Below are 25,516 nucleotides of genomic sequence, written 5' to 3' on the forward strand. Positions count from 1 at the left end.
TTTTTCAGCACACATCCCACATTTTGCACGTGCACGGACTTCCATGAATAGATGTGCGCTGTTTTCTATGCGATAATCGCACTTGCACTGCGATTTTTGCTATTTCACTGCGAATCGCACACCAGAGCGCACAAATAAAGGAGCAACATTGCAGTTTGTGCTATTTGCAGAAAGGGGGTTATCAGGGGCAAGCTTGGTGGGCATCCGGGCGTATTGAGTCAGAGAACCCATATGAAAAATCAACAAAAGTATGTATGGAACAAATCCTGAATGAACAGCAGTGCCACGGCCAAGCTGGAGACCCATGCACCCTCTTAGCCTCTGCAACCAAAACCACAAACCAGCGATGGAAGCCTTGCAGGAAAGAAATGCTGATAATCCTACATGCATTGTTGCTTAGCAGTTCGAAGTGTGGCGTGCTGGAGTGAGGCATCAGACACAAAGACGGCAATTTGGCTAAAGAATTTCATTAAATGACCAAACGAAAGTCTATCTTTCCCTAACTCTAAAGGGGAATCCCTACTTAAGGGGCTCGTCATCAGGATGAATGTCCAACACAATATTATCGTCCTCTGTCCAAACTCCTGCCCTAGCTCTGCCACTATGAACAAAACAAAACATAAAGAGCAGGTGCGGCTAGTCCATAATGGACGGATGGGCCGCGACCTAATCCCGAGAATCAACGCATGCCTAATAGACCATGCCTGGCTGGGGCGGGTGTTGCTAGGTCTGGGAAGGACCCGGGGCTACGCTAATTCTGGGACTGTCGGGGCTGGGGGCTAGATAGCCTTTTTGGTTGTAACCCCTGAGCTTCTATCTGGGGCGACAACCAAAAGACCCAGGGCTATAGCCCCCTCAACCCCTCCCACCCCTTAGCAACGCCTCTGCTGGGGCATATATCTCTCTCAGCCAGTTATGGCCTGTTCGTTATGCAGGGAGGGGGGGCGCTCCCGTACAGCTTCTTCACATTGCACTGAACGTGAAACTCGGGCGTTGCATTTTCAGAGACCCTGTCATGCGCAAACCGCATGTCTGGTGCTCTGAAACTTCATTCCGAGCTTCCTGGTTCCTAAAGGTTTGCAGGCGCTCTGAGGGATCCTGGAGGGAGAGCACTAGAGAGACCGGCCTGAACTGCATATGAAAATGGTCTGTCTGTGTGTGTGTATTTGAGAGTAGACTGTGTGAGAGTCGAGAGGGGTGCAGGTGTCTGTCTGTGAGCATGTTTGTTTATGCGAGGCTACTTATGTGTTATGCGTGTGTGCACGTGTTTCTGTGGGCCTGATTTACAAAGCGTTTTTAAATGGGAAAATTCTATTGAAAACGCTTTGTAAATGAGGCCGCGTGTGTGTATGTTCAAAGGAGATGTGTGCCTGGGGCAAGGTTCATTTTATTGTTGCCCATAAACTAGGAGGTGACCCGTCCCTGACCCATCCACATTAAGAGTGACTAAAAAACAAAGGTTGCGCTTCATCCCTTCATTTTCTTTTCTGGTGGCAATGTTAACTTTTTTAAACGTAGTATAATTGAAAACTCCCATTACAAAACAGAAAGAGCCATAGGTGACAAGTATTGGCGTGCAGAGTGCAACTGCCTGTTCCTCATCAACAGGGGCATGGACCTTGCTCTGACCCCCTGCCCCCTGGGGATGAAGTCTGCTATTATGCACTATTCAGTAGTCTAAACGAGATTGTGCGCTGTAACTGGCTATGAAACAATATGGTCCATCATGAACTGCACTGTTGGTAATGCAGTGATTTGGATCTGAATAAGGGGTCCGCAATACTCTTCCCATGCCAGGCTGGTTATCCTCCCAGGTTGGGCAAAGCTTGGTTAGGAATGTGTCCTTTAGTTATCCAAAGAGACAAAACAAATGTGGCCGTCAGATACCAGTTTACAGAGAAGCACCTCAGCAAGAGGCCATAAAAGACTGGGCCCCATTACAAGTATGGCGGAGCGGGAACAAATTGGCGGTAACGGAATTACAGCCAATTTTCCCACTCTGCCATACTACGAGTATGGCCCTGGAGTGGCATGCTGGAGATAAATCCTCAAACTCTCTGCTGACAAATCGCAAAATCGGCAGAATTACACCAGAAAAGCCCCATAGAGTCCTATAGTCATAAAAAATGGGGATTTACACTCCCACCGCCATTTGCAATCCAGCGTTAATTCCCCCGGATCAGGTGGCAGCAACGGTAATTCAGTTGGGCGGTATTTCGGCAAATGTATTATTAGTATTACGCCCAACTCATAATGAGCCCCAATTGGCATGAACAAAAAGATAGCTGATATCAGTGAACCACAATACAGAGAGAGGAGTGTAGCTGCAAAGTAGATGGGAAAAGCAGGCAGAGATAGAGATGAGAGAGAAAAGATGGACGTTTACAATAACATAATGCAAGACAGTTCAACAGTACATTATACACATAATATGTTGCAGCATAACGTTCCATTTTACCATCACAGAGTTACCACCCTTCACTCCCCCTTTCATCACATAATACCTTACAATAGTCCTTTATTGTATAGAAACATTAGACAACATGCTAAACACTTGCATCCCCTTAATAATAAATCAACAATAGTAACTAATGTGGGAACTGAACATTAATCAAGCATTTTCAAACTATTTCTCAGGAGGCAGTATGTGCGCCATCTCTGGATGTCCCCCTTTGCTGCCCACTTTCCTCCAACACCAATTCGATCAGTTATGGGACTTTAGAGGCAATGGAATGCATGAAATCATTCAATGTATATTACATTCCTAATGATAATAGCCATCAATCTTTAATTTACCTCCTGTTCAATTCTCTGGTCATATCTTAAAAATCTTGCCTCTTTGCCTCTGTGGGAGAGGTAGATCCTGATATAATTGTACCACCGATCCCACAAAACATAAAGGAGCTTGTCTGCATGCCTCTAAAAGGATTTTCTCTTTAATTCTGTATGAAGAGTCCTTAACTACCATATCCTTTGGTTTGGCTTTGTCTTCTGTGGTGTGTCAGAAGAAGGTGACAGACTCAGAACTTCAATTTTGGAACTTGTGTTTATTCAAATAATATACAAAAGGCATACCTTTCCATGGGCTATGGTATTCCCTACCTTGCCAAACTAACTAGGGTGCTCGTCATTCGTCGGTGAGTCCAAAAGTGAAGTCTGTTGACTGTCCAAACACTAATCTACAAAGGAATGTGAGAGCCCAACTACTGAGAACAAACATGGGTCGAATACCCTGTTCTGTGGAATTTCTTCCACTCAGGAGGGTCTACAACCACGTTGGAGCCTAAACGTGGTTGTAGACCCTCCTGAGTGGAAGAAATTCCATATTACAGGGTATTTGACCCATGTTTGTTCTCAGGGGAGGGGCTCCCACACTCCTCTGTAGTTTTGTCAAACTTGGGGTTTCACCCTAAGTAACCCAGGGTTATCCAGACATGGACCCCTTGCTCATTGTGCCTTACAGAGGCTCAGCTTCACCTCACTGAGGAGGCCCAACAAGGCTGAAACATGTGTCTGGGGTTGCTGATGGTACTCTGGTTCAGAGGAGAATTGCCAAGCATTTCAGTGCTGGACTGCCCTTGTGAGTGGGACAAAGACCGATATGCAAACTGAGATTTCTCCTCTCTGAAGGGTGCAGTGAGCTAAACGTGGTTGTAGACCCTCCTGGGTGGAAGACATTTGTGGCACAGGGTATTTGACCCATGTTTGTTCTCAGTAGACGGGCTCCCACACTCCTTTGCAAACATTAATCTAATCGGCCCCTATCACTACCAAAACAACTAACGCACAGGAGAATGGCTCCCTTCTTCTGCACGCTGCTTTATCACCAATTTCAGGTAGTAAAGTATCTTCAGATAGTTCTAAGTTATCACTTCAAGCAAGTCAATAAGTTAATGGAGGGGACATTTCCACTCTTTCCCCTCTCTCCTCTAGGGATCTCTTAGGATTTTATGAGCTTGCTTTTCTCTTCTAACTTGTGGTTCATTTACTCTTTGCTTGTTACACATAATTGAAACTCTCTCCTGTTTCAATGTCCAATCCTTATCCTGATTAGCACAAAGTATAGTGTTCCAACTACAAGTCTCACTCTTCTTACTCTTCTTAGATTTAATTAACACTTGTACGTGATTCTCGCTCTTCTGATAAAGTTGTGCCTCACTGGGACGAGTATGAGTTACTCAATGATAATTCTCACATTTCTTATAACCCTTTGTCTCACTGGGACAAGTATGAGTTAGCCAGTGATGATTCTTACTCTTCGCAACAACTTGTGCCACACTGGGACGAGTATGAATGACCCAGTGACGATTCTCACTCTTCTCAACAACTTGTGCCACACCGGGATGAGTATGAATGACCCAGTGATGATTCTCACTCTTCTCAACAATTTGTGCCTTACTGGGACGAGTATGAGTTACCCAATGACGATCCTTACTCTTCTCAATAACTTGTGCCACACTGGGACGAATATGAATACTCCAATTGTTATATTTGATGCACTCCCCGGGTCTCCCGCACTCCCCATTATGTTCTTCATAAAGGGGCTGTGTGACCAGGTCAACATTCTTGTTTGCGTTTGCTCTTTTTCTTTTCAGGAGGGCATCTTTACTCGTGACTCTTTCTCCTTTCGGCACACTCCAGCATGCTCCTCCGTAAGTGATCTTGGCGTTGGCAAGAGACTTCCCCGTCTCTACGGTCAAGTCACCACTTCTCCTTACGTCCCTCTTGGGACTGGTCTCCAGCTCTGTTGCACTAGATAGCCACGCTACCCGGCAGTGCAATTCAGGCACCTGCATACACCAGCTTCCTTTCAGCTCGGGAAGCAGTGTTTCCCTGTGTCCCTCAGCCCAGCTCCAACAGCTGTTTTGGAACTCTCGGGCTTCTCTCTCTCGTTCTCTCTCTTCTCCCACATTTATGACACTGCGCTCGGACTTCCCCAGCGCAGCCTGAAATTCCTTATACTGTGTTTTGCTGGTATTCAGTATTACTTCAGTAGTTTTCTTTGTCCCAGTGCCACCTGAGTAACTCTCCTCAGGGGTTCTTTAAGGTTCAACATGACAGTACAAAATATCCACTGATCCTTCATGTTTTCTTTCAGTAGAGCTTATCACTCCCGGTTTACAGGTGAATTGGGTAGGAAGTTCCTCATGGGAATCCTTGTACCTAAAGGGGAGTCTCTCCCGGTGAGGTCCCGCTTGCCTCTACACCTAGGGAGCGTATCGCTTAGCAGGTTCACCACCCTAGCCTCACAGGGAAAGGCTCCTCCCTTGGGAGAAGTGACTGAATCCCACGATTCGTCACACTTCCCTATTATGTTTCCCCACTTCATGTGCCTGATCCAAAACGTTATCACCGATATGAGAAGAGACTAAACTGTCAGCCCACAATTTTTTTATAATGCAATCATATCTTTGCCTTCTGTTGCTTTTTTCAAATCCCAAGTTCTGTTGTACTCACCTGGCCTAGTTCTACAAATCTACACACTTGCAATCTAGCTCCCAAACCTTAATTTCTGTCCATTCTTTTAACACAAATTCCTGCTTTTCAGTGATTGTTTGTATGGCTGGCTATTTTGTGTCTACGCATTCACTTATTTGTCGATTATCTAATTTGAACTCTGCTATCCATTCAGTAATTTCATATTTGAAAGAATCACACTGAGATTTCATACCTGCATTTTCCCTGAAATTCCCCAAAGCAATGTAGCAGATCTGATTTTGGGAGAGGGTTTTACCGGCTCATCAAAGGCATCACCATTTTAGAGCTCTGAGCGGATGCTGCTGAAGTCGCTGACTAACACATTTGACTATCCTTTTGGTGTATTTGTCTGAGGACCTGTTCATTTAGGAAATCTACAGAGGACTTGTCAGACAATGTGAATCTTGATTTAATGACATTAGCAATGTAACTTGTAAAAAGGCAATCCTGTATCATCAATATTTCTTGAAGGGCTCAGTAATCTCAACCCACAGATAAAAGAAAGACACTCTGAGCAGCAAGAGTGGAAAAATAGCTAGCCCTAAGATTAATTAATTAATTAGTCCACCTTCCTCAAATTCTCCATGCTCAGAACAACATTCAAAACCTGACTTCTTCCAATCTTCAGCAAATGAGCTTCAATTTAAACAACACAGTCTCAATGAGACCAATTTGATCTTGCGGGAGATGCAGCTATTGGTGTTTATAATTCATTAGGCGGGGTTGAAACCATGTATGCCGGGATGCATTCCGACATCAGCTCTTTGTTGTTAATGAGAGCTCCAGGCTCAAGCATCCATGGTGTATAAAAGCCCACACCAAGGGTCACCTGTCACTGGGCCTGGAGGTTGTGGGAGCTCCCAGACTCATTTCCCTGATGAGAGGACCACCCTGTCCTCCCACAGAAGCTTCCTACCTGCATGGATGCACTATTTCAACTCAGCCATACTACCTGTCCCTCCGAGTGACGATAGGAACCCTCTGCCTTCCATTCAGCTTGCCTAGGCACCAGAGCGGCCCAGCCCTAGTGCATCCTCCTCATCCGGGCCCATCTCATTTGCCACACCGCTCCTTAGTGGCGGACGTCTTTTGGCTCCCACACGCCATTGCTTTGAGATCTTCTTATGTGGTTTTCACAGTGATCACTGTACCACTGGCTTCATTGCTAATCTCATATCCTCTTGGGGATCTCCAACCCCATGGAGGACATTTCTTTCCTTGTGGGGAGAGCAGGAAGAGGCCCCACCGGCTTATGAAGGGCAGGATCTTACAGAACTCAAATCCATTAGGGACGGCTGCTTGTGACACTCCCATGATCATTGCTTAAATCATGACACAGGTCCAAAATAAACAACCTAAATAATGAAACATGCACCTATGCTGCTGTGAAATAATTAGTATCACAATATGCAACATTGCGTTTGTCACAGGTTGTTGTCAACAGGCGCATAGACAGTGCTCTATTTTTAAGTTTTTAATTTGTGCTTTTCTTTTTTTTCTGCAGCTGCCTGGGAATGTGAGTGCCAGGAGTACATTCCAAGAAAAGAGAAACAAGAAGGCATGCTTAGCTTTTCATAGGATGCCAGTGCTGAAATCAAGATCTTCTGGCAGGACCACAACGCCACCCCTTCCTCCATCATGATGAACTTTGCCACAGAGTGAACCATGGCCAGTCATAACTGCAAGAGAAAATAATGATAGGCTGTGAGGTAAGGCACAACGTGAGTGGGCATCTGGGGTCACAGAGGGAGGGGCAGGAGGAAGAAGAGGGATAAGAAAGAAGAGAGGAGTGAGAAGGGGAGCAAGGAAGAGAAGGAGGGAGAACACAATTCAGGGCTGGTCCTGGTCGACTCCAACACTGCTAGCCTACTCATCAGCCTCCCTGTATCTGTAGTGCTCTATTGTGCTTCCTGGAGTGCTCCCTAAAGATCCTGGCCTCTGTACAGAGCACTGTCTATCTGCATCACAGCAGAAGCAAACCACACAACTGACAAGTCAACCCGAGGAAGCCATGCAGACCCATGGTGCCGGGATCTGTTTAGCTCTTGTGCCATGGTGGTGCTGATGTCAGGGGTGGTACTTGTGTTGGGGAGATGCCAAGCTGGTGGGGGTCATTATGCTGGTGGTGGAGGCTGAGCTGGTGGTTGCCATTATAGTGGTTATTGTCACCTCATATCCACATTTTGGCGGTGTGTGTTCCCACAGGCAATATCTGTCAGGTGAAAACTTTGCACTGGTGATTCCAGTGCTGCAGACCGGCTGCACTGGTTGCAGGGGATGGTGGCTGCATCCTTCATTTTCGCTACGTCCAGAAACCTAGAAGTAGCACCATGTCCATTATACCGACTCAGTAACTGCTTTTGCTGGTCTGGTTGGAGCTGCTGTATGTCCTGGCAGTGCTAGGCTGAATGTGATCACTGTGCTGTAGGTCACCATGCTTGTGTTAGTCGCTGTGCTGGCGTTTGCCATGCCAGTGATGGTTGCAAATGCCACTGCTCTCCTTTGCTTCCACACTGGTGGACAGTACTCCTCCTCTGCACCACTACCTGTCTGCACCAATGACTCCACGTCTGTTGTGCTTGTCTTCAGAGGAACTGCAAGAACCTCTAAATCCAGCTGCCTCCCCTGGACTGGTGTTGGAAGGCCAGGTTATCTGAACATCGATGTTGATGGCACCATGTTGTCCCCTTACAAGCGTAATAGGTGAAAATATGGTTGTTTACGAATTGTTCGTTTTACAACTGTTCGAATTACAATTGACCTTTTCAGAATTGACCGAATTGTGAAGGTCAATTGTAACATATATGTGGGGGGAAACCCCCCACAACCCCTCACCCAGTGCCAAACCCCCAAAACCCCTATATATATATATATATACGGTCAATTATGAAAAGGTCAATTGTGACCCTTTAAATTCGGTCAATTGTTCATTCGAACAATTGTAAATGAACAATTTGGGTAATACGGAAAAGATGGCATTCCTCATTGTTGGTTGCTTTTTCCGAGTTATTTGATCTGAGGCACACCCGCTCCAGTGTCTAGAAGATGATGTCACCTAGGGCACTCTGCACTGCTAACAAATCCTAGGCTGTAACACAATGTGTTGCCTACTCTTCCTCCACCCTAGCTGACACTACTTCATGTAGATGGAACCCGGCTGGCTTCATGACGCAGATCTGTTTACCTAGGGTTGAGGGGAAAAAGATTAAAATGCCCAAAGGTAAAGCAAGATAAAAGGAAGGAAGGAAGGAAGGAAAGAAAGAAACAAGAAAGGAAGGAAGAAAGAAAGGGTTATAGGGGCTAGAATTTTGAAGGGGAATCTGACGCAAAATAGGCGGCGGTAAAGTAAAAAATGATAGGGATGAAGAAGGAGTGGCATGTAAGGGAAGAACTGAGGAATGTGCTCGTACTGCTGTAAACCTCTCCCTCCAACCTCTCCTGACTCTCACTCTCTCTCAGATAGTTTGCCACGCCCACTCTCCAAAAACTCTGCTCCAATTGATGATAATCCTCTTCACTCCCCAACAACTCTCCATCGTCTGTTGACACCTCTCTCCTGTCTAATCTCCTCGACTCCACAACACTCTCTTCCTTTTGATTACAACTCACTCTGGTTTCTACCTCCTCCAGACTCTACTTCCAACCTCCAACCTTCTCCTCCTAATCCCCACCCAGTACTCCTCGCTCTCATCACTCTGTGCTAAACTGCTTCCTCCAATTCCTACTTGAACTAACCACCATGCCTGACTGAGCTGGCTGCATTATGTAGTAGAGTGTCTCCTCCAATTGGGTAGTGCTTACTGATATTGAGGACACTGATGGTGTGATGGTTGTGGTGGCTTGTGATTGGGCCTTAGGTTGGTTGTCATGTGGTTTGTAACAGGGCTGGCATGAGGCTACCTGCCATCATCTTGGATTTCAGAAGGACTATGGGCAGGTGTATACTCTGCTTCCCCTCCCCTAAAAGCATTGGTGTCATTTGATGTATGAGTCTGGATCCCTCTGCTCTTTTAGCATGTCAATATGGAGTCAGAAAATCCCTTTGTGAGCAGGGGAGCTTGCTCCTCCGTCGTGCAGAGTTTGCAAGTGACGTTTAGACAATGGTGTGTCTTTATTTCCCTGCTTGTTACCTGTGAATCAGTCTCTCATTGTTCAAACACGGCTTTGTAACTTGGGGACTTCTGTGGGCTGTGCGGGTATTAGTCACAATGGAAACTGATTCCTCCAGCACCCACACTGAAGAAAAAAAATGCATTTCCTCATTCATCAGCGATTATGAAATGTTGTAATATGTTTTCCTTAAAGGGGAGACTTCCCTTCCTACACTAGAGTTTTGGGTCTGGATATTAAGCCTGAATCGCCCTCTGGTAGTGTTCACCTTATGAGAAGGAGTTTGCCTAGTAGCTATGGGCAACCCCCTCTCCTAATTCTGGTCAACCCTAAGGGTAGGAGTGGTGATAGGGAGTAGAGGGTCCCTGTGATTGCCCCCTTGTGGTCCTGTATGGCAGTGAGGTTAGTGTGAGAATCAATGTTGACTGCCCCCTTGGGGGCCTGGCCGTCCAGTAGGTTTGGAAGGTGGGTGAGCCTTCCTGGGACTCCCCCTTGGGGTCCTGCCTTTCAAGGGATGAGAAAGGGTTGAATACCCCTGTGACTGCCCCTGCCTTACTACAGGGAGGATTTGGGTGGGGTGGTCTGGAGATCCCCCAGATACCTCCTCTGGGGCCAACATCCACTAGCTTTGGGAAGCCCCGCGCCCCTTTGACCACCCAACCCTAGGAAGGGCACTTTGTCACATTGCTGACTAAAATATACTGATATACCGCCTCATCACGACTTGGGCGGTAATGGTAACGCTATTAGCCCTACCGCCGAACTCCCCGGCGCTAATAGCGCCTGATCACGAGTTCGGCGGTAATGTAAGTCCCCATTCCCCACTGAGCCCATTCGGGAATGCCCCATTCCCCATTGGGCTCAATGGGGAATCTTCACGCTAATACCGCCGGCGGATTTCCCGCTGGCGGTAATAGCGCAAATTGTCGGCGGATTTCCCCCCAGCTCAGAGCTGGGGCGAAATCCGCTGAAGCCCTGATTCGGCGGACCCTTAAATCCGGCGTTAATAGCGCTACTGCCGGATTTAAGGGTTACCGCCGAAGTCGTGATGAGGCCCATAGTTTTGTTATCAAAACGTCTTTTAAAATGTTTATGTTGTAAGTTTAGTTCCAGCAATGGGAAAGTGTGTTGCACAAGAGGGCATCTCCTCATTCTTCCCCTTTCTCCCCCTTCCACCCTGTTTGCTCCCTGAACTCTGAAGTGGCTTTGCATGTGGCATATCATAAAAGCCCGATCACTAAATAACTGTTTGGAAGTGGACATTCCACTTGACGCCATTCCAGATCATTTCTTCTGGATTCAGTTGGTGACTAGGAGTGTCTGTACATCTCCCGATTCCTGAACAGCTAGGAAAGAAGAAAGTGGTGAGTTGTGTCCTCAGTCTGCACTGCAATCCCCCTATCTCTCCCTGCCTGTACATCTGCATGTTGTGCCCCGTGAGCGCCACGTTTTCCATCTCCTTTCCCCCTTTTCCTTTGCTGCTGACCTCCCCACTTTCCCTTGTCACGCTTCACCTCCCCTTCTCACTCCATGCCTATGTTGAAGCCAAAACTATTGGCTTTGCCAATACTTATGTTCCTTTATTTCCACCACTTCATCATCGCCAGCCCCAACCCTACATTTACATAGTCGTGGTCGTGTCGGGTGGAGCTTCGCATGGTTTGGGTAAAGTAGGGTGGAGCTTCGCATGGTTTGGGTAAAGTAGCTGACGCGAGCTCAACTGGAGCTTCAAGTGATGGACTGGAGAAAGCTATCCACGCCCTGCCTGCTTGTGCCAAAATACAAGAATTGAGAATTCCTGCCTGACTTCCGGTCCCAAACTTCAGCACAGTGCCTCACTCCTGGGGGCCTGCAATCTTCTCCCACTGACTCCAAGGTGGTCATTCTTGTAAGGCATCACACAGAGCGAAGCGTGCAAATATCTTTTTCTTCTGCCTCAATGCTATGTGTGGCATGTAAATGGGGAGTTCTTTAGGATGTGTTGAGCAGAGATCGTTGTCTGCCACAGGCCACGCGTGAACTGGAAAGTCACATTTGTACCTGAAACCACCTCTTGCCCAACAGCTACTACCCAATCAGTGCCTTCTTCCATAACAATGAAAATGAGTCAGAAAATAACCACCCTTTTTTAAACTGTCTATTGTATTTCCCTGAGGTCTGTTGGTTTAGCTCATCTAAAAACGGATGTGTTTTTTTGGTCATTTACATTTTCTTTACATCATTTGTAATAATAAGCTGCATGCCTATCTCAACAATCACAGCAAGCAGGTGATCATGGCAAGTAGTTTTATTTTCTGTAGTTATGTGTCTGTAAATATTGAAGTACAGTTCCAAAATCCACAGGAGATCCTTTTAAGGATGACATTACTTTGCATTCTAGTACTTGTAGTGTTAAAACAAACATCAAAAAGACAGGTGAGTCTGTCATCCATGCTTCACTAATACTTAAATATTGCTCGCAGTACATCTGCCAAAATTCCCATGGAGTCCTAATGATTCCAGATATGGGGAATTACACTGCCCTACCAAAACCTGTTATCCCATGGGTTTATGGGGCGAGTTGCGGTAACGTTAAACTGTAGAGAATCCTTCTTGGTGTGTACCATTGCTCAGACGCTGCTCCATCAGTTCGGGACCAGCTTGAGCACGTTCATCGCCCTTTGCATGACACTGTCCTGTGCAGCCGCCATCTTGGGTACAGGCACAGGCAACAGGACGACTGAGTCGCGGCGGGAGAGTTGGAACAGCCACAGCAGTTTCCTAACAGTTAGTCCCCTCTCAGACGACCTCCTTAGGGGTCCTGGTTCATGAGTGTACTTCACATGATAATCTTAAAAGAAAGAGGGAAGCTTATATTAGCTGCTGGTTCCCATGTTCTATCTTTAGGGCCATAACCATCCCAATCCACTTAATAGTTCAGCTTTTTCTTTTGCCACCGGAATCGACTATACAGCAGACCATGTGATCCTCCTCTGGCTGCACCCTCACTGGAGGAGGCCTTGGGTATGTCTTTGTGAACAGATCAGAGGAATGATATGGTTGTAACAAGGACACCTGAAAAACATGATGTATTTTGTTGTGCTGTGGAAGCTGCAGCTGGAGTGTTTCTGGATTTACTGGATAGTAAATGGCATTGGGTCCAATACACCTGGGTTTGACTTTCCTAGAGGTACCATGGATCGAAATGTGCTTCATTGACAACATTCCCTTTGTGCAATGGAATACTGAGGTTTTTGTTGCCTTTGACGGTCTGCATATGTCTTGGCTGATACTTAACTTTGGTAGAGATGCTCATTGATCTGCCTTTGTTCAATTTGCATTGTGTAGACTGTGAAAAACCTGAGGGTCTTTCCCTTCCCACTTCCGGGGGATCTTCCAAACAAGTGGCCAGGGGAGGGTCATTGCTTTTGGATCCTGACCCTGGGGGCAGACTAGCGAGGGAGGATCACCTGGGTGGAAGGACCCTTAGGATAGGACCTTAGGAAGGATATAACAGCATTGGAGAGGGATTACCTGAGGGTGAGACATGGTATTCCCCCCATTCAACTCACCCCCATGCAATATCCCCTCAGCCTATTGTCAGCCAGACTCAGGGTTTCCCCAGAACTTACACTGCTTCTCATGATGGAGCAACTTCATAAAGAGGGACTTTACACTTTCTATGAATGTCCCATCAACAAGGTCAGGCGAAGTCAGGCATTTAACTTTGATCACCAACACCTGAGTCCAACTGAGAACCGAACTACGTATGAGAGGAGGAACCAAGGTTCGCAAGGGCAGCATGGAAGGCCAGGAAGGCAAGGGTGAGTTCGAGAAGGAGAGCAGACTAAATGGCATTCAACTGAGCACAGGCTTTCAAGAACAAGGGGTGGGAGAATGGGAAGCCAACACACTACAAGTTTGCTGGTTGGAGCAGGAAACAGCGTGGCGAGGGAGCCATGTCTCCAAGAAGCCGAAATGGTTCTTCAAAGACAGCCGAAAAGCTGGGTAATCCCTCTGAACTGTGTGCCAAGAGAGTGCTAATTTCCCTGGGACAGCGAGATCGCCCAGGAAGGTCTGAGGGGCAGGTGAGAGAGACCCCCTCGATCAGCAGAAATTGGAAGAACACGTTGCCGAAAGCACAACCAGTAAGTTCAAAGTGATGAGAGAGTCCGGTTTGTGAAGACGTGAATGAATAAAAAGTTGCAGTACGTGTAACAAGTCAGACGCGTTGAAAGAAAGCTTTGATTGTTTGGAACTGTGGTGAAACAAAGTAACGGAGTGGTCCTGCGGAGTGCCGCATTATCAAAAGTCTCTGTGAAATGTGAATGTTAAAGTAACACTGAAGTGAAAAGCGAGTTAAACAAAGTTGTAGAAGGTGAAATCCGATGTGAAATGCTACAAAGACAATATTGAATTAAACAGTTTGGCAAGCAAGTGGAACTTGTCTGAGCGCAAAGGGGCACACTTGAGATGGAGACAAGCAAGTGGAACTTGTTGTGGTGCTAGAAGGCACTATGGAAAAAGAGGCTATCAAAGTATAAGAAATACGACAACCAGAATGCAACACTATCGGAGTGGTCAGGCATAGAAATAAGCTAATCTATGCCATTTTGAAAGTCTTCGACACAAACTGCATGAGGAAAACAGATGGATCAAATGTTGTAATGTGAAACATGGAAGAGATGAATGTAACAAGTCAAGAAGGTGTAAGCACCAGTGAGGAAGGCCTTAAAGATCTGCCCACGAACATTGTTACGTTTAAAACAGAAACTGTCTTGTGCTAGAGAGCATTTGAATAAGGCGATGGAAGCCTGAGAAAAGTACATGAACTGTGCTGGATGAGCAAACGATTGAACTGACTGTTTTTGAACTATTGGAAACAAACAGAACTTTTGGAGATCCTGAGTGACTTAAACATGGGGAAGGGAGTTGAGAAGAAACTCCATGTTTATCCTAATATTCTTTTGAGACACTTATATACTTTGTCCAATACCCTACACATTGTTAAAATAGAAAGTGAGGGCAAGCACAGGTTTGACACAGACAGACATTTTACTTTTGACAGACAGACTTTTGGACTATCCTTTCTTCTTTATTTTCATGGTCAAGACTGCTCCCATTTAGAGATGGGACAAGTTAGGTATTCTCCAAACCCCACTTTCCATTACTTTTTATAAAAACTTATTATAAATAAACGTTTTCGAAATGTGTATCCTTGTGGTTGTGTCTCTCTCAATGCCTTTCTCACAGGACCCATTCATCAGCTAAGGGTATGTTGGTATGTCTCAGCGGTTCGAAGGATAGCACCTTTGTATGTTGGGCTGTGTAGCCATAGAAAGGAGAAACCTCAGTGGACAAGTGTATCATGTTGTTATATGTAAACAGGGATCACAATTAGGATTGGATGAGCAGGAGCTAAACGCAGCTTGTGTATGCAGCATTAACCTGTGACCAGGAGCTACCACTGGGGAACGAGGAGCTAGCACATAGCGTTCTGCAAAACTACCACATAAGATGCAAACTGCTCATTTTGTCCATTATTTATGACCCTTTATGCTTCACAGGTGAGCACCCACTAGGACCTAGAAATGCACAGCCTGGCACAGGGCTACTGGCAAACACATTTACTTGCCTATGCATGTCTAATTCCACACTCCTTCAATTCATCTACCAAGCAAAATTGACCGCAACGGGATAAACATCCCCGTAAGCGCACACCAGGCATGCAATACTATTAGGATACTGAGCTTCAAACTCGCCTAACTCATCTCCAGCATTTCATGAGGACAACATTCTGGTGATTAACAGTGTCCAGCACACTGCTGCACAGCTAGCACCTTAAGAATTTCCTGAAAATTACTTTTTCGTTTTGGCTAGACAATTCTTTCATGCTCTCTATCTTGTTCTCTCCTAGCACTCTCACCCTCTGTCAGCCTCTTGACACGTTCTTTGTACACTTTCTTGCTCTCTCTCAGCCCAGCTCTGCCTCACTTTTTGCTCTTTAAACTCTTTCTGTTTTCAGTCCTTCTCTCTGGAAGCAGCGGACAGAAAATGTCTATTCTCTCCCGCAGTTCCAGGCACCTGATTGGCTGATGGCGCTTCCCCGGGTGTGACTATTCATTAACCATTTTGTCCATATCACATGTATGCATGTATCCGTTGGTACAGCCTCACACTATTGTATGGCCTTAAGCTCTCACACATCCTAGGATGGTCAACCGTCCTGTATTTTAATGGATTATCCCGTTTTAAAGGGCTTTGTCCCACGTACTGCAGGCGGTTAAAAGTCCCACATTGTTCCTCTGAAGGAATATTAGCTGTCAAATGCCTTCTAAGCTTAGCGGGGAAGACAATGACAATGAAGCAATGCAGCTGCCTCTGAGGTACTTTTTGTCAACAAAGTATTACAAAGTATTACAACCAGAGGGATGAGGGGGGTAATGGGCCAGCACAAGGGAGCCTGCAGAAGTACAATTGCCCCTTAACAGGTGCGAATGGTGGGTGATAAATGGGGGAGTAGCACAAACTCTCTGCATTTTTTTCTTTGCAATCAGTTTTAAATCCCAAAGGAGAATTACCACAATTTGAAACCTGAAGTTAGATTTGTTTAGGGTTGCATACCGTTACAATAGTCTTGCATTCAGGATGGGAAAAATAAAGCTGTACTCCTTCGTTTTGGTTGACATCTTTCTATAACACTATATATTTTTTAAACCTTTATTTTAGTCATTTTAGTCATAACAGTACCATAGTACAACAATTGCACCACACGGGACCCGACCCCTCACTTCCCCCTGCAAATTCAGCGTTAGGGTTGCCGACCAGCATATGTTAACTTCAACAATACATACACAGCATTTGCTAAAAGAAAGGGTACTACAGTCACTTTAAAGGGTATAATGGGTCTGTGTGGCAGAGTTCAGTCTGATATCGTTAGCAAATGATTGATGTAGGGTCCCCAGATGTCCAGAGGTCTTGCGTGTAGGGGTAAAGTCTTGATGAAATTCGACTCCATGTCCTGACAGTACGCAACGACCATACCCTGATCCAGAATTGACTGATCGTCGGACATTCCCAGGCTAAGTGTAGGAATCTCGCGGGGGATTCACAGCATCTTTCACAGGCTGCAGAAATGGTTGGGCATTGTCCATGTAGTCTAGCCGGCGTATGATATACCTGATATAGTCAGTTTAATTTCTTAGGAGATTTTGTTTTACTTTTCAAGGCATTGATATACAAATATTTAATATTTAATTTCTAGAATCCTAACCCTGTACACATTATTACATACCAGATTGGACCCCATTCCTGGTTTAACCAGTTAAGCAATGTGATCCTGGACAAATCATGTAAACCCACATTGCCTGACCTGTCAAAATAGGGAGTCTCTATAAGTGATTTAGTCTGTAGCTTTTGATATTAAAACATCCCATCTCGTGGTTTACTAAACTTTAGTGTTGTTACATAGGATCAATAATGAGCATTCACATATTGCATACCATAAATTATTTGTCTCTTGGCTTATATATGGAAATGTCCATTAATGTCCCTACCAATGATGTCCTAGAGTATCAAAGACTGAAAGTCCTTGTAGTGTTGTTTTCCATGATGTCAATTCTGAAGATGTCAATACAGATCCAAATGAGTGTGCCTGCATGCCTTTTGTTGTGTAGGAAGTGGAACTGGGAAAACCCAAGAAATGCTTTGAAAGAGAAATCTAACTGGTCATTTATGTATAACAGTCATTTAGACTTGTTATTTTTTTGTGCTGTGTTTGTTTTAAAAGGCCTTTTGCAACTAACATAAAAGTGGCTTGGGCGGGGAAAAAGGTGGCTGGGAATGATACCACCTGGAACCGTGCACACCTCAACCGGCTTCTGATGCACCAGCGCATCTAGTGTCCTGCAAAAACATTTTTTGCCCTACAGTATCAAAGACTGAAAGCCCTTGTAATGACGTTTTCCATAATGTCAATACAGATCCGAATGAGTGTGCCTGCATGCCTTTTGCTGTATAGGAACTGGGAAACCCTGAGACATTCTTTGAAGAAATATCTAACTGGTCAATCCCATTATGCATTACAGTACTATAGACTTGTTAGTTTGGGTTATTAAGTGGCGCTACCTTTAAAGCCGAAACTATTGTCATTAACATAAGAGCTTCAAATATGGGCTTTGAATGATGGTCTGTAATGCTTTTCCAATCGAGATGATATTTGAGGAGGGATACACAGTTGTAATCCCTCCCTTTGCCTGCCCCATGCCAATGTAATCCATATGGCTAATCCCACCCATTCCTACCTATCCCAGAACTCTTTGATTTTGTGTGTGCTTTTCCATGGAGGCAGCCATCTTGGATGACTATCTCTAAGGAAGCTCTCTGGAAAAACAATATTGGTAGGAACAGCACCAGGCACTCCCATTAGACCGCACTCTAAAATGATTGCTTTGCACGCTCCATTTAAGTGAGGTATTTTTATTTATACATTTTCTGTCTCATCCTTTTTATTTTTTGTACATCTTTTACCATGATCGTGTGTGCGTTTTTGGCATATGTTTAAAAACAGAGGCGCAATCTGACAGTTGGTATTGTGTTCTGTTTTTTTTCAGAATTATGGTTGCTATGATGCTTCTCTTTCCAGTGAACGGCTCTATAACTTCTAGTCACAATTATAGTTTGTGCATTTCTGCGTTCAAAGCAGCTATGACATGCAATTGGAGTTTTTAAAGGAGTCCTCAAATGAACCTTTATTTATGCATATGCTTACATGTCGCTGTTACTTACGGCTAGGTTTTTCAGCTCGATTTTATATTGGGGATGTTTTTTCCCACTGCTGTTTGACTGCAACACTTCACACATTCTTATATGCTTATTTGTCCCTCAGTGAAATTGCAGAACATTTTATGTGCTGCTCCAGAGCTGTTGTGTGAATGAGCATAGAAAGCGTTCTTCAGATATGCTCTCATGAGTCAATGCATTCTGCCACTGTTTGTAGAGCATTGCACATTGGGAGTAGAAGCTGGATGGCTCATTGGGTGAAGCACGAGGATATATAGCCTTCCAAATGAAGGAAACCTGCGAGGGTCTGTCCCTGCATTATGGTAATGCTTTAAAACGCCTGCCATGTTGTAGATGAATGTGTCTGAGGTGACGACAACGTGTTTTGTTGAGCCAGGCCTTGTGATTTTTCATCGGAAGTGGAGAGTTTACACTTGTGTGGTAGGGTGTTCCACTGGACTGTTCCTGTGTGCTATCTATGACTTGCCACCAGTTGGAATTGTCCTGTGCTCCCATTCAGAATCGTTTTATTTGTGTGCGGTTTCTTATTCCGCCACTTAATTTATATCTGTTGCTTGCACTTAACTCCTGGTTAAAACAAGCATTTACAAAGCCAACAGTTTTGCTTCTGCATATGTACTGCTTTCCTATGCCCAGGTTATCATTATAACCCATATATATATGCCCATATATACCATTTTCCAGCAGTTCCCATCTTATAGCCAGGTAGCAAGAGTAGTGCCTTGCAAATGCCTATCCCATGCCTACACACAAAAGCCCAAAGTGTTGGCTTTGCTAATGCTTGTTTTTTGTGTGCCGTGCTTGTGTTAATGGACCTTTTGTAACTAAGGTTAACATATAAGTGGATGGGGGTGAGGGGAAGAGGGCGCGAATGATGCCGCCTGGGCCACGCACATCCTAATCTGCTCCTGACGCACCACCTTATGTAGTGTCCTGCGAAACCAATTTGTAAAGTTGCATATTTGCCTGATTTAGGCAGGAGACTACTGCTTTTTAAGCAGTCCTACTGCCTACAGATTTGGGGGACAGATCCTACTGCTTTTTACAGTGGCAGGTACTTTATGTGACTCTAAGGCAATTAATCTGTCTCTGCGGTGGGCGGGTAAGTGATAAATGTGAGTGATTGGGCTCAGATCAATCCACTGACCTGACAGCTGTATGACTCTGCCCTGTACTCTTGCCGGGACAGACCTTAGGTGAACCACGAGTGACAGCAACTGGCAGAGTGTACCACCATCACACCATCTGCCTATCGCACTGTGGAGGGTATCAGTCTCCATGTTGTTCAGTGTTTAACCTGCACTGCAGTCATAAATATGTGCTGCCTGGGCTGCTGCTACAGAGCAGTGGCAAACGTTGCCTGCAAGCTCTGTGTGATTATTTTCTGTGAAGTTAGGTAATTGAATTTGGTGTTAATTTACCATTCACAATTATACATTTTAAACATTTGAGCATCTTTCGATGTTTTGCTGTTTGATGGGTTGTGCATTTTAGAATTCTCTATTGGTGCCAACAATGTATGTTTTGTAATTTCCGGTTTTGTCATTGTTATGCTAAGTGTTATTGGAAACTTGAAATATCCTACATCTTTTTGGTCACAGAATGTTGGCAAGTATGAAGTTGGCCAACCTAATTTATCCATCATCAAAATCTTGAATTAATCCTTCACGCAGAACATGCTTGTTTATTTACACATCGTCATAATCTTTCATTCACACAACCGCCATCTCATCCATTCACCAAGTGTCACTTGTGTATTCATTCATCCACCCCTCCTGCACCTTCTCCGCACCACACCTAGCCCCCTCTGTGTGCATTTTAATGAACTATAATATTTACTGGTCCTTCTACATCTCTTGCCATTCTAGCAATTTGTCATTGTATATTCGGTTTAGAGGCGGGTTTTTTTCCGCCAAATTAATGAGCACGTGTTGAATACCAATTACTGAACACGCGTTGAATACCCTGAGATCAGAACGAATACTTCCTGTATTGTCCCGTCCTATAGTGAAAGAACAGCTGTTTTTCGCCGGAAGTAGGCGTGTGCCCGTGTGTTTACTTCGAGACTGAAGTAGCGTGATGGAGCTCATGGGCTCCGGCGGCCCGTGGGCTCTCAGCCTGCCACTGCTGCTTTTCGCCATTGGATTGTTCCTCTTGTTTTGGTGGAGGACTGAAGCCAGCCCGCAGCGCCCCCTGCCCCCAGGCCCGCGCCCCCTGCCGCTACTTGGGAACCTGTTGCAGCTGAGGACTGCCAACATCTTGGACTGCCTGACCAAGGTGAGGGGGGGAGATGCCCACGAGGGGTTCTAACAATGGGAGCCTAGCTCCACGACGGTCTTTCATTGGGCACTTTATACTGATGTTATGTTTGCACTGCAGCATTGTGTTTCTGACTGTGGCATAATATTTTGTTTCCTATTACGCCCGGTCTTCCGGCAGCTCCGAGTGCATCTACGCCACTTCCTGAATGCTGCCCCTCCCAGATTGGACTCTGCACAGCGGTTTCTCACAGCGTGCAACCTGTCACACCCCCAGTTTACACTGAGCTCAGCAACTCTCGGTGCTGTCACCCAGTAGCCACACCTTCCAGAAATCACCAGAGAAGCGCCGAGAAGCGACAGATCAAAAACATAAATCATTAGTTGCTCGTTTTAAAATGAAAGATTTGGGTGCAAATCATTGTAGTTACAATTTAACAAGACTGCACGACCCAAGTCAATAATACACCTAGCAACCAGGGCTGTCACAGGGCTTGGTGAGGCCCCCTTGCTATACATTGCACTGAAACACAACTCTCTCTTTCAGTTTGTGTGGAGGGCATATATATTTTGATGAGGTTCTCTGGATGCAGGGCCGGCCCTAGGATTTGCGGGGCTGTGTGGACCCCCCATTATTTGCATAAATAGTGACATCCGTTATATTACAGCAAATATTATAGATTGAGTCGGTAATACGCAATGCTATCATGCGAATTTAAAATAAAAACATGTTGACGTTAAGGTGGGAGAGAAATAAACTGTGCGGTCGAGTATATGAATTGTCACTATTAATATTTACCTATGTAGAAATATCAAGAGTGAGACTTTTTTTTTTAAGCAGCAGACAGTGTGCGCTGAATACCTTAAATATACTATGAACTTTGGCAGCTAAGGGATAGTGAGATAAAAGGATATGGCTGCAATTCAGGAACTTGAACACATCTCTTCCCAGATGTAATTGGTAGAAATATTGCTTGTAAAATGTATTATTGCATTTTGCTAACTGAAGTTAACTGCCGTTTTAGCAGGCATTTTCCAATCAATTGTTGTTGTTTTTATTGTGGATATAGCTGTCCATATATATTGTTATGTTATGTTGATTTTATCGTGCACTGCTACCACTAGCAATATGCTTTTACTTCAGAAGCTGTCAAAAGACATACACTCCAAGCAAGTTCCAAGGATGTCATGTCAGGGCAGGGATTGACCCTGGGCCAGTCAGTGCAGGTTGCGCCTACTGCAGAACTGCCTTATAGTGCAATCAAGGCTATTTACCTGGGAGGTCTTGAGGCAGGGAAGTAAGCATTCTTCAGGTCTTCAAATGTTAACACAATGAACAGGGTTCAAGTCCTAAAAATAAAGTGTGGGGGGGCTCAATAATATATGCATAGGCGCTGAGTACATGGGAGCAGAGGGCATAGGTGCACCCGTTCTCCTTGCCATGCTCATCTAAATCACTGGTTGTGGCAGTGTTTCTTCATCCTCTCCTGCTCGGTTCAGGCTTGGAGACGTGTTAGCATGCATCTTGCAAAGTTAGCAAGTGCTGCTCACTTCAAAATTGGAAGGGAGCCTCAATAATGGGCCACCTGACCTTTGGAGGGGGTGGGCAGGCCAAATCAGCTTTGCGGGTACAGGAATAGCAGGGCTTCCTATTGCAGAATGCTGCAGACAACTTGGCAGGTTAGGCGACTGTTGCTGAGATGTTATATTTTTAGACCTTCCTGTAAATCTTAAGTCTTTTTTCTATTCCTGCTGCAAAATGTGCTGTAAAATGTGTTGTTTCGACCTGGGGATGGATATAGCTCCCTTGCGTCACTCAGTGTGGGAATCTCTGCCTTTGTAGCAAAAATCAAAAGCTGCCACCCATTAATGAATGTACAGTAAGTGAAGATATCTTAAAGTTAAATATTCAAATTTAGTTCAATTGACCTTTACCTTTAAAAGAAAGTGCACAAAACAAATTAGCATTTGTCTTTTAAAAAAAAGTAATCAACACTAGAAAAATAACCTGAGAGAGGAGAATTTCCAATAACTATGCTGGCAAAATATAAAAGATGCCCACCTTTTAAACCCAACAATTTATAATTAAATATTCAAAGGAAAACAAAAGCCATGCATGTGCTTTGATGACACTTGCGTGTGGTCTTGTGGGTAAGCACCTGCACTGGAAACATGACAAGCTGGGGAGAAAACCTAGCAGCCAAACACTTGAGCGACCAAACCTTTTAAAATCCTGGCCTCAAAAACATCTAACAGGTTTGCGTCCGCCCCCAGAAAAAAGTGGGCAGATGCTGTCCACCCACATATATCCTCGATGCCCTGAAAATCAGCACAGGGGCAGAACCAGAGACAATAACCCCTGCAGTCCCCAGGTTTGCAACCTCTCCTGCCGCATCCTGGGCATATAGTCATGACTCACGTACCCTCTCATCCTTACCCTTCTCACCCCCACGTTTGGCTTTCATCAATACTCTGTTTTATAAAGAGAACTTGAAAAGTACACAAACCATAGTAAAGTACTCACACAAATATACAAATCCTTATAGAAATATGCTAGGCAAAAAGTTTACAATTTTTGCATTATCCCCCTCACTCCCCTTGATTGGAAGACTACAAATACCACAATATAATTCAGCAGAAGGCAAAAAATGGCCTGTGGGTTTTGAAAATGTACTTTCAAGACTAAAACACTCATAACAAAAGGTAATGTGGGAAAAGGTTTACTGTTTGTGTTTCACTGTTTGATAAAGCCATGCTTCATATAAAATGTGAGGACCATGTTACATTCTACCTAAAATAGACGTTTTTTGCCATGGTAAATACGAACATGTGAAAATAAGGTAGATTTTTTAAAATGGTTTTGTGTGATGTGTTTAATTGTCCTCAAGGAAGGAACAGATTTTTGGAAGCTAACTGGTTCTTTGCGTGTGCTTTCAAAATAAAAATGTCATTTTGCAGTTTTTAACAAGGATTAAGACCGTCTTGTCCAAAACAATGGTCTCTTAAATAGGCCATCACTTGTAAATCGCTCCCACTTTAAATGCTCTGCTTTAAGAAAGAATGTGCTAAGGGTCTAGTTGTCTCCTGGGATGGGGCATTTGTCTCCGGAGCGTCGCAGCAGGAGGTTGAGAGGTGACATGTTGCCTCACCAGAACAAACAGAAAGTGAGCCGAACCTCTTACATGGAAGTAGGACAGCTGCTTTTGAAATAGTTTTTCCTTTCAATGCTGGAAGCAGGGAGCAGGTGCCTGCTTGCCGCCTATGGCCACCGGGCCCTGGTTGGCCATACAGACTGCCCATGCCTCGGGTCAGCCCTGTCTGGATGAAGCTGGGCTACGCTAAAAACCTGCTGTTGGTCCATTGCACGTATCATCAAAACGATTTGTAAGGTAAATCTGGAGACTGAACATTTCTCAAAGATCATGTCATGGCCGCCCAACATATGTTATCTTCCATAAGTATCTCGGGTCAGGAACCATGACCCTATCTTGCACACCCTAGTCAGATGAATTCTGCGCATATAGCTGTTAATGTGAGTTGCAGTATGACATCCATCACAATTCCCCCAGCCAGAAGCCTTCCTTGTTTATTGTGTACTTTAGAGAAAGCCAATGTGCTATATTTGCAAAGGTACAACTGGAGAGTAGTGTTTGCCACATAGGCTAGGCGCTGGATGCCCCATACCCAGAGCGTATTATTTAGACTCAAATTGTTTTGTTTCTGAGGCGTATCGTTTTGCACACAAATACTCTATGCTTTAATGTCACAGTAGCCTGCATTTTCCCATATATAGGTAAATCAGTTGATATAATGTCCTATTTTTATGTATAGCGCTTCATGTCTGACTCCTGCTTCTAAGCGCTGTAAAAATAGGTGTTACTACTACCAAAATGTAATTGTACTTAATTTATCAACCTCAGAAGGATGAAGGGCTGATTCACCCCTGCTGAAATATGAACTTGCAAAGTGCAGGCTGGCACATATAAGAGCTGTGCTTTTAACTTTGCTGAGCTATCCAATTGTGACACAAGTAAGCTGTTTAATCAACTGTGCAGTTAAAAAGAAATATTTATTAGGATATCTACACATAAGTCCTTTTGAAAAAAATAATACAACACTACTATTATCATCTTTAATATTTGGCCATGACATATTCCTCCTGCTTCTAAAACTAGAATAAAGTGTCATATTAATAAGACATTTTACCCCACAGCAACTGCATTACAAAAATGCTGTTGTATGCACACTAATGGAGAAATAGCTGTTAAGATAGCTCAGCAGGTTAAGTGCTCACTGCTGGAATCTATGTATGTTCTGCAAGTCTCGGGAGTGAACCCTAGCAAGGCCTACTTTTATCCTTCCAAGGTCGAAAAGAGTATTAATTTTTGTAGCTGGGTAATAATCATTTTATTTGAGTCTTCTATGTAAAGCGCTTTGGTAAAAGTGCTACTTAAGTAATGGATCATTATAAATGGCTCATTGTTAGCATCAATCTATCCAAGCATAGACTTACAATACTGTCATAGGGCCTCATTACATCTCTGGCGGCAGTCACGCCAGTAAAACCAGTAGGCTGCATCCGGAGTTGCAATATTTACCAGCGCCTGGCTTGCCGAAATAACCAGTGGATTACAACCCCGTCGTTCCGGGAAGCCAGGCGCCGGTAAATGTTAATCCCCATTCGATTAGGACGTAATGGGAATGGGGATCACAATAGCATCTGCACTGTGTATAACGGTGCCGGTGCTACAGTGTAAGTCTGCGAGCGGGTGCCGCCCCACCCGCCAGGTCAGACCTGGCGGCTGGGACTGCAGCCGCTCGCAGACTCAGAGTGTGCCGGTCCGGTAACAACGGTGCCGGTAGACTTACCAGCACTGTTGTTACTGCAC

At 44.8% G+C, this 25,516-nt stretch overlaps 1 protein-coding gene across 1 annotated transcript in view; it reads left to right on the forward strand.

Annotated features, from left to right (window-relative positions):
- The first annotated feature begins 20,391 nt into the window (after positions 1-20,391).
- The window catches only part of LOC138566906 (cytochrome P450 2H2-like), a 370,699-nt gene continuing 365,574 nt past the window's right edge, over positions 20,392-25,516 (forward strand). Inside the window, exon 1 of the mRNA XM_069644634.1 lies at positions 20,392-20,646. Coding sequence (XP_069500735.1) covers positions 20,449-20,646 — 198 coding nt within the window. The 5' untranslated portion in view covers positions 20,392-20,448. The remainder of the gene's footprint in view (positions 20,647-25,516) is intronic.

This window comes from Ambystoma mexicanum, chromosome 2p (genome assembly GCF_040938575.1).
Source record: "Ambystoma mexicanum isolate Mex_15411 chromosome 2p, UKY_AmexF1_1, whole genome shotgun sequence".
Taxonomy (NCBI): Eukaryota; Metazoa; Chordata; class Amphibia; order Caudata; family Ambystomatidae; genus Ambystoma; species Ambystoma mexicanum.